At 48.5% G+C, this 12,464-nt stretch overlaps 1 protein-coding gene across 7 annotated transcripts in view; it reads right to left on the bottom strand.

Moving 5' to 3' along the window:
• PPP3CA (protein phosphatase 3 catalytic subunit alpha) overlaps positions 1-12,464 on the bottom strand; it is a 707,038-nt gene that overhangs the window by 102,447 nt on the left and 592,127 nt on the right. For all 7 annotated transcript variants that reach the window (XM_086961590.1, XM_086961592.1, XM_086961587.1 and 4 more), the window contains exon 7: positions 1,830-1,907. In XM_086961590.1, the coding sequence (XP_086817716.1) occupies positions 1,830-1,907 (78 nt within the window). The remainder of the gene's footprint in view (positions 1-1,829; positions 1,908-12,464) is intronic.

Raw genomic sequence — 12,464 nt, 5'->3', positions numbered from 1 at the left:
CTAAGAGCAATGCATCTCGAAATGAATATCCTACCTCTAGTAGTTAGACCCAGGGCTCAAGTTCTCTTTACAAAGTTTTTGCGCTGACCAGTGGCGGTCACGCAACATCTTGAAAAAACTAAATTTAAGGCTCAGCTCACGTACTTGCCAGTCATGGAATTGCATCAGTTTGGACCAATCCTAGTCGGTGTAGTCCCTAGACATTCTGATTTGCAAAGTGGATCTTTAGGGAGTTTGAATGGCCAGTCTTCACTTTGTTTGTAACCAGTGAAAGTGTATCAACCATTATCTCATATAAATATATTTTAAAAAAAAAAAGGTGGGTGAGCGGTTTTACCCCATAATAAAAGAGAAATTAAAAGAAATGAAAAAAAGAAGGGGATTAGGGTTTAATATGCCTAATAAAAACATAATATTAAATTTTTAAAATTTAAAAAGGGGCTTAGAGGGGTCAACACCAATACAGATATAAATGTACACACACGTTTATAAATAAATGTAAAAATAAAAATGGGAATTTGGGGAGAGTGGGTTGGGAGGGTAGGGGGAGATTTAAACCTCTCAGTGAAAATATCACAATAGAATGACTAAAGAAACAATTTAATGTGTATCACTTCCACCTTCTTTGAACTTCAATGGCTGCTCTTGTCGAACTGGCTGACAAGCTCAGCTTTTCTGGTGGTTGTTGGCATATCTATATCCGCTGTACTATCAAACTGGAGAAGGCAAAATGCCCTCTCCATCCTACACATCCAGGATCTGGAATCGTATCCCCATATCCATCAGAACTGCACCAATCCTGCTACAATTTAGGAAAGGTCCAACGCCACACATTTTAAAGAGCACCCCATCAATATGAAGTAGCAGCCCACTTTCGCTCCTAGATACTACGCCCACCCCTCTCCCATCACGTATTGAATGCATCTTTCCCTTGTTCCCTATACAGTGCTCCGCTATCTTTTGACTAGGTTAGCACTATGTGAATAGTTCACACACATATAAACATACATATATACAAGGGGAAGGGTAAAAAAAAAACAGGTACAGGGTTAACACTTAAGTAACATATAATACATTTAAAAAATGTAATGCCGAAATAAATGTTGACAAAATAACAGAACTGACTGTTACCAGGTCAATATATAATGGTATTCTGAAATTAATAATCCAAAATAATTTTAATCTGAAATTAACCAAGTCAAAATAGTAACACACAATCTTAATAAGTTGAACCAGTGCGAGTATCTAATTTCAGTGTTTTACTTTGCCCACGCCTTAATACATTTGTGAGACTTTAACTAGGAGACTAACAAATTCTCCCACCTACTCAATTCTAGAGGTAGGCCAATGAGAAATCATCTTTGCTAAACTATTATCTCTTTTTTTACCAGTGACTTAAGAGCACAGGGTATTTTAATTATTAAAAACTATTTTAAAAAGATATAAACAAAAAGTTCAGATGAACTAAGTTTTGATTGATAAATCTGGTAGAAAATAAAACACTGACAGCCGGGAGACACATCTCATTTAAAAAAAGGGGGGAATGTGATTTTTAACATAAAATAGTTTTTAAAGTAAAAAGGGGTTCGGGGAAACCGCTTTCACTATCTCCCGACTCTTATTGGAGCTGGAGATTTAACAAAGAACACATACATGAAGGTAAGACCGAAAAATATGAAACTATGCATCAAAGGAGTTGTTGAATATATAACATACAAATATGGAGCTGTCTTGCTTCATCAAGCTTTTATGTGTAGCTTAACTTAATAGGAAAATAAATTTTAAAAAAACTCTGAAAATATGAAATAACACCTTGGAATGAAACTTACCCAGCATCTTGGGCTTCATGGGCTCGAAGTATCGATAACAAGTTATTATGTTGTAGAAATTCACATACAGCTGGGTAACTAGGAAAAAACAATCACGAGTTAGTTTGTAATACTGATCTCTATTTTGTAAATTTCAAACATTAAAATGACCAGCAATAGTACAAATGAAATATTCAAGGACAAGGACTCCTGGTCTGAGCATAAATGACTTACAATCTTACGGATATACTGGGCAGCGTCATGGAACACTGACAGCCTCAGCCTGCCATCTTTCAGTACCCGTGATCCAATATGACATTCTGACATACTGATATGAAGTTGTGAAAATCTGAGAATCGACCTCAGCAGGCTGAGACATGGAATAATATTAGAACACAAAGTGGTTCGAAGGATTTCAGTTTCAAATATTTCCACCTTGTCCAATTTCTTTCAAATGCAATTAATTATGCACCAAACAATGCACATAGGAGCCACTCTTTGTATCAAAACAAATGTATTATTGTCATGACAATACAATGAATGATGCCTACTAGGGCAGACGGCATAGTATAATAAAGTTGTTAATGTGTGAAAACATATACACATCAAAAGACGCTTGGGATAAGTTGCAACAAATTTCAATACAGATTTTTTTTAATCTTATTTCCACTAAAGTTCATAACTGAGACCAGTGAGATTGTATCGATGTTTCGACTCTGTAGAATGAAGCAGGGGTCTCATCAGGACAGAATCGTCTCTGTTAACCTCTAGTGATATCATCCTATACACCGTACCTGCTTCAATCAAGTGATGATATCCAAAATGTAGGATCTTAATCCACTACAATGCGCAGCATAGTTAAACGTTTGTGTCCACAGATCTCTGTTTGGATACAGTGTATTGTTACTCGTCTCAATGAGCACGCTCACTGTGAAACGTTCTAATACATTTGACCCAGATTCCGCAGACTGGATACTAGGGTCTGCACTGTGTGTTCCGATCATCGAATGATGTTAGCCGCTGTGGGAACAGTCGGACAAGCTCCTTATACAATGGCATATAAAATCATCAATGTTAGTTGTACCTCATTTTCTCGCTCAGGAATTTTGATTATTAATAATTGATAAGCCCTTTTCACTTATCAGACAAGAGCAATACATGTATTATTCCTTCAGACCTGTGATTTTCAATTGGGCTTTATTTTCAGTAAGGCTCGGAGAAGCACTGTTACTCCTGCAGCACCCATATGTTTCTGCCGTGCATCCTGTATATGCATTGGCCCACCTTCATTTTCTAGACATATTTGTTTGTTGCTGCTGGGAAATCCTATTGTACTGGAATGTTAAATTAGCTCTTTAGAACTGAATGTAAAACCTTATACTTTTTGGATAATAGTTTAAGAAAATTGTGCTATACAATAAATCATTCTGTCTCAATTTTTACAAAGCTGAAGAGGGGAGAGCGCCTCATATCTAGAGAGCACTGAACTCACTTAGTATGATCACTTACTACAATATGGTGTTGGTATGATTTGTTTTCCAGGGCTCCCTTCTAGCTCATATGATATTTGTCCTCCAACTTTAGACACAATAGACCAGAGGCAGTCTCCAAAAAATTATACAACATAAAATGTGTCCTCCAAAATTATTAGTAATATTTTAGAGGTGGCCACATGTACTTCACATATCATTTCATTTGGGAAAACCAAACACAAGATGCCATTTTTCAGCCCTTCGTCAGGGATAACCCCTGACGAAGGGCTGAAAAATGGCCCGAAACGCATTGGGTATTGAAAACTATTCATGAAAGAGGATTTATGCAACATGCCATGCACTAGAGTAAGGCCCGTATCGGCATTTCTACTGCATTAAGGCTTATGTAAACATAAGAGTCCTTCGTGTGACTGGACAAAATGAGGTTAATACAAGAGAACCTTTGGACTAAATGGAATAAAAATATTTTGGACAAGATTGGAACAATTGGTGCATCTTTGTCATGCATAAATGATGGCTGCGCGTCTGGAGTGGGGTGCTACTTCGCCCCACATTGTTAAAGTGATTATTCATAACACGTGTCTTGGGCAGGCCACGATTCCAGGCTTGCACGCCGACAGAAAAACAACTAATGAACTTTTGAAAAACATGGAACAATCGGTGTGCACTCTGTCACTTCTTTTTTGTGACTCACATTCTAAAGGATCCCATCTGTTATGTACAAAGTACTTCAGGAAAGGCCTTAGCAACAAATGGATACACTCACTATTTATATAACGGACTTCTTTTTCTTCTGTGTCTCTCCCAGTCCATCTCAACATTCTGTCTGCCCTTCCTTAGGCCTCGTCATTTTGTTTTCCTGCTCTTGGAACATGCATTACCCTCAAACATGTTCTAGGACAAGGGAAGCTTGCTAATATGTGTGTGCTGAACTCCTCCTACTTGTTCTGTGTGTGAAGGAAACCTACTTTGCAGCAGCAGTCTGGGCTGTATTTGCGCCTGTGTGTTAGGGAGGCTTGGGTTGCTGCTGCTTTTTTCAGCGTTTGTTAGAGTTTGGTAAAATCTCTTTTCTACACAAACGCAAAAACAATTAGTTTTGGCATTTTTACAGCCTCCAGGCCACAGCCCCCAAAATATTCTTTTCACCTTCACTTGCCCAGCGTAAAACAAAGTCAGTAGTGGCACTGAAGCTCGCTGTTGGGCACAACCAGTGCTTAGCTCAAAGTCTGAAATGTCGCCATCTAGTGCTAATGTGGAAAGGAATTTCTTGTTACTACAAGGTCTACCGCTCTTGGCAAGTAGGAAATAGGGGCATGTAGGACTGACGTTGTCTAGGAGTTAAAAACTCATTCTTTGACATATCCTACAGAAGCTTCAATCAAAGACAGTGTTTGAACATAATGAAATGCAATGCAACTCAAGTCTCGTCTTTGTGCACAGCTGTAGTGAAGACAGAGTGCCGACTACGTTCAGCAGGAATTGCAGGAGCTGCGCAGCGAATGAACTTGTGCTGCACTCAGATGCAGCATACCTTCTCCTATCCACTGCAGGAGAATGAGAGGTCTTCACGCGCAATGCACTGCAGAAAACATATGATACCTTCACAGCATAGTCCCTGCACACTGCAGGAACAAGCATACCATGCTTCCAGGTGCTGCACAGTAGGCTTCTTCTTTACCCCAACTGCAGCACCTGTGACCCACAGGTGCATGAACTGCCTTAAATCCAAAGTGCAGCACCACCTGCGATATTGAGCATTCGTGCCTTACCCTCACTCCTCTCGAGACCTCAGCACTTGATCGTGTACTACAGAACGGCGGGACCCACCCTCAATCTATATCCTCTGGGTCAACAGCTCCTTCTGCCCTTTGTGGCGCCTGCCTGTGCCATCACCTGTCTCTGTGTGCACAGAAGGAAGAAACTAAGTATTTTTTAAGTATATACATTTAAAGAGATTGTATGTGTCAAGGCCAACCCAGCCTCATTCCTCATCTATCCCTCATTTCTTCACAGATTTTCTTCAAACTCTAACCTCCCTTTCCTGTCTGTTTTCCATCTGTTCATTCGTTCTTCTGAAGGCCTTTTTCCACTTTTGCTAATTATAGCAATTGCTGTATGTCCACTGGGCCACAGCAAACTCCCGACTTCCCACATACATAATGTGTATGCGATGGCACAGTCGTGTTATCAATGGTGGAAGTGGGTCTCATCCATCTGTGACTTAAGATCACCAGGACCACCTGAGTCTCCAAGGCCACTCCTATTTGTACGGCCAGATGGAGCTGAGCTGCATCACAGCATGCACACAGAGATGAGACAGCGTGCAAACAGGCCATGTGGGTAACACCGCATTGCTGGGCATGGAACTTCATAGTCCATGATCTGCTGAGACAGTTCAAGTGATGGCAACAGATTTACACCCCTGCATGCCGACTTTGACTTACTGCTGTATGGGCCAGGGAGGTGCCTTCTCTTTTAGTCCCAGGTCAAGAGTCCAAGATACTGCTGAAAACTCAAACATTTCAGTCTGTGCCCCTCGTACCCAGAATAAAAGGCAATGCAAGATCAGACATCCACTTTCTCACTTCTGCTTCAGAAAGGAGCAGAAAACCCTTTAAGGAACACCTCTTCCACCGCTAAGCGTACAGCAAACTGTACTAAGAGACTCTACCCCCTTCCAATTGTATGCATTTGTAAACAGGAATTGCCATTTCCTCTACTTTGCATGTTAGTTTACTGCCTCCAGCTAATTTAAGACTTTTTAAAATTAATCTACAAAGAACATAAACAAAAAACCCAGAGCGAAATGGTCACACAAAGCCAGATTGTATCACACGGTTATTCAGCAGCACTCAGGTAAGCATGGACACTGCATGTACTGTATGCATGTGTATGTGCAACTGATTGGCTGAATTGTTGATTCTAGAGCAAACTTACATTTTGGAAAACGGCTAACTTTGCAACAATTTGAGCTTTGAGGAATAGGATCAAAATTTGGCAGACACCTGATCCCTGCAATTAGATTTCCTAGTTTCAGATTTGTTATACAACAGTCAAGGAGAGGCAAGATTATATACTGGTGATCCGAAATTAGCATTTTCAAGTTTTGCAATTTTAAGTCACAGGGAATGTTTGCCTTCGGCTGTAGCAAGAACTGCTGAACTTTAGTGCACCGAGGTAACCTAAAGATCGAATTTTAATCATACCAGGGCATCTGTTGACTTGGCATACTTCCGTAGGGTAGATTGTTAGACATTTAGTTTAGAACATAAAAGCAGATAAGTTTCGAATGTATTTTATGTTTGTCTGTGTTTTACCTAATTCCTATGTTTGACGCAGATCACAAATCTGTATGAAAATTTGGGAGGCGCTTGCTTGGTGCAGTCAACTATGATTCTTCTACTCAACTTTCATGCTGAATTGTTAATTTGGGGAAAGGGGCCGTGAAGTTATTGAGTTGATCCGAAATTAGAATTTCACAAGTGGATTTTTGTTTTTTATTACCAAAAAAACAGCTCAACACTTATACTCCAAATCTGGCATGAATACCTTTAGTGACCATCGTTTTGGTTTGCTTTAACACGATTCACGATGAAATGATTTGAGCTCCCCTCACCTCCAACCAGGCCATATGCAAGTTTGAACTTTCGCAAACATTCCTGCAAGTACACCCGGAAAGCATGCTCCTTCCCAGAAGCCCATTAACAACAGGCTCTGGGACTGGCTGTAAAAGAACAGGTAAGGGCCACTATACGAACTCCACGCCTGTCGTGCAAAGCCAAAGATTGTGCAAAACTATGTTGGGACAGATTAAAGGAAGCGAGCGAAGGCCATCTCCTTTCTCGTGTAATTGCTGCCGACAGCCTTTGACTATGGAATAACTTATGTCATAACCAAACAGCAATTTTTTTAAACAAGGGACAACTGTGGTTGTTTACTAAAATCAGAAAGTAACGTGGTTATAAAACAAATTCATACGAATGTGCAGAAAGAGGGTTACAAAAAAGTTAAGTCGAGTAGGTATATGATCCAAATTCGAGGACCACTGAAATGTGCCAGTTCTGGTGAGTGGCAAACAAATCCTTTCTCCAATGATGACACGAATCACAATCAATGAATTCACTGGTGACACTAGGTCACTATTGACATTTTATTCCTAAAACATTTTATTTAGTTTAATAGTATTATCAAAGAAAAAGAAAACAAAAGGAACAAATAATTGGCATTACATTGCACATATAAATGGCTATCTCACACAATACTCTCTATTAGCTCCAGCAATGTGGATTCCCTTTACAAAATATTGCATTACAATACACCTGCCTCAGCCAATATTAAGTCCGTTTCTACAAGTCTTGCTGTAATTCCCGTCAGTGCGCTTGCCTTATGCCGCTCTTCATGAAGCCCAAATCTTCTCCCATTTCTTTGGCTAGCCCTCACCTTACAAGTTGTTTTCTCCCTTCTAATGCACCAATTCAAAACCTCATCTTTAGTTATAATATTGTACATTGTTTTTATTCGGCTAATACCTTTTATATTGTTTAAGGCATCAGCGTAAAAATGTTAAAAAAAGTTATGAACTTTACTTTGCACTGATCATGTGTTCAAGTCTTATAAGTGGATTCAAACTTGGAAGGATTGTAGGGCTATATGCAAAACTATTTATTTTATGTTTTGAGATAGCAGAATGCAAAAGTGGCAAAAAAGAATGTCACCAAACTGGACATGCGGACTCTATTGTATGTTTGCTTTGCCAAATGCGGTGATAGGACTGGTGTAATTTAAAGAAACAATATGTTTGCGGTCACTCCAAAAAAAAAAATACTACTTCTCTGACAACGTGCGAGAACTAGGTCACAGAAAGTTGCTGATCCGATGTTTGGGAATCAAAACTGCTTGGAAAATGCAGACTTCGAGATATCCTCAAACATAGCATTGGCAAGGTTGACATTGCATGCCTTTTGGACCAACTGGATTTGCCAGTGCTGTTTGCCGATGCTGTGCAGCATTAGCAAAAACAAAATGAACAAGAAGGGGTGGACGCGAGACTGGAAGAAGCAACGCAGAGAAGGGGTGGGCTGGAGAGGGGAAGAAGCACCGCAGAGAAGGGGTGGGCGGGAGAGGGGAAGAAGCACCGCAGAGAAGGGGTGGGCGGGAGAGGGGAAGAAGCACCGCAGAGAAGGGGTGGGCAGGAGAGGGGAAGAAGCAACGCATAGAAGGGGTGGGCAGGAGAGGGGAAGAAGCAACGCGGGGTTGGCGGGAAAGGGGAAGAAGCAACGCAGAGAAGGGGTGGGCGGGAAAGGGGAAGAAGCAACGCCGAAGAGGTGGGCGGGAAAGTGGAAGAAGCAACGCACAAGGGGTGGGCGGAAGAGGGTAAGAAGCAACGCAGAGAAGGGGTGGGTGGGAGATGGTAAGAAGTAACGCAGAGAAGGGGAAGATGGAAACTGTGCCGAGAAGGGGTGGGTGTGAGGGGAAGGGAAGTCGTGCAGAGAAGTGGCAGGTGGGAGGAGAAGACTGAAGCCGGCCTGAAATGGAGCGGGTGGGAGGGGACAACGGAAGCCGGGCCGAGAAGGGGTGGGTGGGAGATGAAGACGGAAGCTGCCCTGAGAAGGAGCATGTGGGTGGAGAATCTGGAATGCGCACAAGGGAAGGGGGGGTGGAGAAGACGTAACGCGCACAATGGGAGGGAGGGCAGGGAAGACATAACGCACACAAGGTGAGGGTGGGCGAGGAAGATGGAACACGCAGGAGGGGATGGTGGACGGGGAAGATGGAACTCGCAGAAGGGGAGGGTGGGCGGGGAAGATGGAACGCGCAGAAGGGGAGGGTGGGCGGGGAAGATGGAACTCGCAGAAGGGGAGGGCGGGCGGGAAAGAAGGAACTCGCAGAAGGGGAGGGTGGGCGGGGAAGATGGAACGCGCAGAAGGGGAGGGTGGGCGGGGAAGAAAGAACGCGCAGAAGGGGAGGGTGGGCGGGGAAGATGGAACGCGCAGAAGGGGAGGGTGGGCGGGAAAGATGGAACGCGCAGAAGGGGAGGGTGGGCGGGGAAGATGGAATGCGAAGAAGGGGAGGGTGGGCGGGGAAGATGGAACGCGAAGAAGGGGAGGGTGGGCGGGGAAGATGGAACGCGAAGAAGGGGAGGGTGGGCGGGGAAGATGGAACGCGAAGAAGGGGAATGTGGGCGGAGACGATGGAACGCAAAGAAGGGGAGGGTGGGCGGGGAAGATGGAACGCAAAGAAGGGGAGGGTGGGCGGGGAAGATGGAACGCGAAGAAGGTGAGGGTGGGCGGGGAAGATGGAACGCGAAGAAGGGCAGGGTGGGCGGGGAAGACGGAACGCGAAGAAGGGGAGGGTGGGAGGGGAAGACGGAACGCGAAGAAGGGGAGGGTGGGAGGGGAAGACGGAAGGCGAAGAAGGGGAGGGTGGGAGGGGAAGACGGAAGGAGAAGAAGGGGAAGACTGAGCGCGCAGAGGGGGCGGGTGGGAGGGGAAGACGGAGCGCGCAGAGGGGGCGGGTGGGAGGGGAAGACGGAGCGCGCAGAAGGGGCGGGTGGGAGGGGAAGACGGAGCGCGCAGAAGGGGCGGGTGGGAGGGGAAGATGGAATGCGAAGAAGGGGAGGGTGGGCGGGGAAGATGGAACGCAAAGAAGGGGAGGGTGGGCGGGGAAGATGGAACGCGAAGAAGGGGAATGTGGGCGGAGACGATGGAACGCAAAGAAGGGGAGGGTGGGCGGGGAAGATGGAACGCAAAGAAGGGGAGGGTGGGCGGGGAAGATGGAACGCAAAGAAGGGGAGGGTGGGCGGGGAAGATGGAACGCAAAGAAGGGGAGGGTGGGCGGGGAAGATGGAACGCGCAGAAGGGGAGGGTGGGCGGGGAAGATGGAACGCGCAGAAGGGGTGGGTGGGCGGGGAAGATGGAATGCGAAGAAGGGGCGGGTGGGCGGGGAAGATGGAACGCGAAGAAGGGGAGGGTGGGCTGGGAAGATGGAACGCGAAGAAGGGGAATGTGGGCGGAGACGATGGAACGCAAAGAAGGGGAGGGTGGGCGGGGAAGATGGAACGCAAAGAAGGGGAGGGTGGGCGGGGAAGATGGAACGCAAAGAAGGGGAGGGTGGGCGGGGAAGATGGAACGCGAAGAAGGTGAGGGTGGGCGGGGAAGATGGAACGCGAAGAAGGGCAGGGTGGGCGGGGAAGACGGAACGCGAAGAAGGGGAGGGTGGGAGGGGAAGACGGAACGCGAAGAAGGGGAGGGTGGGAGGGGAAGACGGAAGGCGAAGAAGGGGAGGGTGGGAGGGGAAGCCGGAAGGAGAAGAAGGGGAGGGTGGGAGGGGAAGACGGAGCACGCAGAGGGGGCGGGTGGGAGGGGAAGACGGAGCGCGCAGAAGGGGCGGGTGGGAGGGGAAGACGGAGCGCGCAGAAGGGGCGGGTGGGAGGGGAAGACGGAAGGCGAAGAAGAGGAGGGTGAGAGGGGAAGACGGAAGGCGAAGAAGGGGAGGGTGGGCGGGGAAGACGGAAGGCGAAGAAGGGGAGGGTGGGCGGGGAAGACGGAAGGCGAAGAAGGGGAGGGGTGGGCGGGGAGGACGGAAGGCGAAGAAGGGGAGGGGGTGGGTGGGGAAGACGGAAGGCGAAGAAGGGGAGGGGGTGGGGAAGACGGAAGGCGAAGAAGGGGAGGGTGGCCGGGGAAGACGGAAGGCGAAGAAGGGGAGGGTGGGCGGGGAAGACGGAAGGCGGAGAAGGAGAGGGTGGGCGGGGAAGACGGAAGGCGAAGAAGGGGAGGGGGTGGGGAAGACGGAAGGCGAAGAAGGGGAGGGTGGGCGGGGAAGACGGAAGGCGAAGAAGGGGAGGGTGGGCAGGGAAGACGGAAGGCGAAGAAGGGGAGGGTGGGCGGGGAAGACGGAAGGCGAAGAAGGGGAGGGTGGGCGGGGTTAGACGGCAGGCGAAGAAGGGGGAGGGTGGGCGGGGAAGACGGAAGGCGAAGAAGGGGAGGGTGGGCGGGGAAGACAGAAGGCGAAGAAGGGGAGGGTGGGCGGGGAAGACGGAAGGCGAAGAAGGGGAGGGTGGGCGGGGAAGACGGAAGGCGAAGAAGGGGAGGGTGGGCGGGGAAGACGGAAGGCGAAGAAGGGGAGGGTGGGCGGGGAAGACAGAAGGCGAAGAAGGGGAGGGTGGGTGGGGAAGACGGAAGGCGAAGAAGGGGAGGGGGTGTGTGGGGAAGACGGAAGGCGAAGAAGGGGAGGGTGGGAGGGGAAGACGGAGCGCGCAGAAGGGACGGGTGGGAGGGGAAGACGGAGCGCGCAGAAGGGGCGGGTGGGAGGGGAAGACGGAGCGCGCAGAAGGGGCGGGTGGGAGGGGAAGACGGAGCACGCAGAAGGGGCGGGTGGGAGGGGAAGACGGAGCACCCAGAAGGGGCGGGTGGGAGGGGAAGACGGAGCACGCAGAAGGGGCGGGTGGGAGGGGAAGACGGAGCACGCAGAAGGGGCGGGTGGGAGGGGAAGAAGGGGCGGGTGGGAGGGGAAGACGGAGCACGCAGAAGGGGCGGGTGGGAGGGGAAGACGGAGCACGCAGAAGGGGCGGGTGGGAGGGGAAGACGGAGCACGCAGAAGGGGCGGGTGGGAGGGGAAGACGGAGCACGCAGAAGGGGCGGGTGGGAGGGGAAGACAGAGCACGCAGAAGGGGCGGGTGGGAGGGGAAGACAGAGCACGCAGAAGGGGCGGGTGGGAGGGGAAGACGGAGCGGGTGGGAGGGGAAGACGGAGCGCGCAGAAGGGGCGGGTGGGAGGGGAAGACGGAGCGCACAGAAGGGGCGGGTGGGAGGGGAAGACGGAGCGCACAGAAGGGGCGGGTGGGAGGGGAAGACTGAGCGCGCAGAAGGAGCGGGTGGGAGGGGAAGACTGAGCGCGCAGAAGGAGCGGGTGGGAGGGGAAGACTGAGCACGCAGAAAGGGCTGGTGGGAGGGGAAGACTGAGCGCGCAGAAGGGGCGGGTGGGAAGGGAAGGCTGAGCGTGCAGAAGGGGCGGATGGGAGGGGAAGACGGAGCACGCAGAAGGGGCGGGTGGAAGGGGGAAGATGGACCGCGCAGAAGGGGCGGGTGGGAAGGGGAAGATGGAGCGCGCAGAAGCAGCGGGTGGGAAGGGGAAGATGGAGCGCGCAGAAGGGGCGGGTGGGAAGG

Source organism: Lissotriton vulgaris, chromosome 3_1, assembly GCF_964263255.1.
Source record: "Lissotriton vulgaris chromosome 3_1, aLisVul1.2, whole genome shotgun sequence".
NCBI classification, from domain to species: domain Eukaryota; kingdom Metazoa; phylum Chordata; class Amphibia; order Caudata; family Salamandridae; genus Lissotriton; species Lissotriton vulgaris.
Note: the sequence above shows the minus strand (reverse complement) of the source record. Positions and strands in the feature narration are given on the sequence as shown.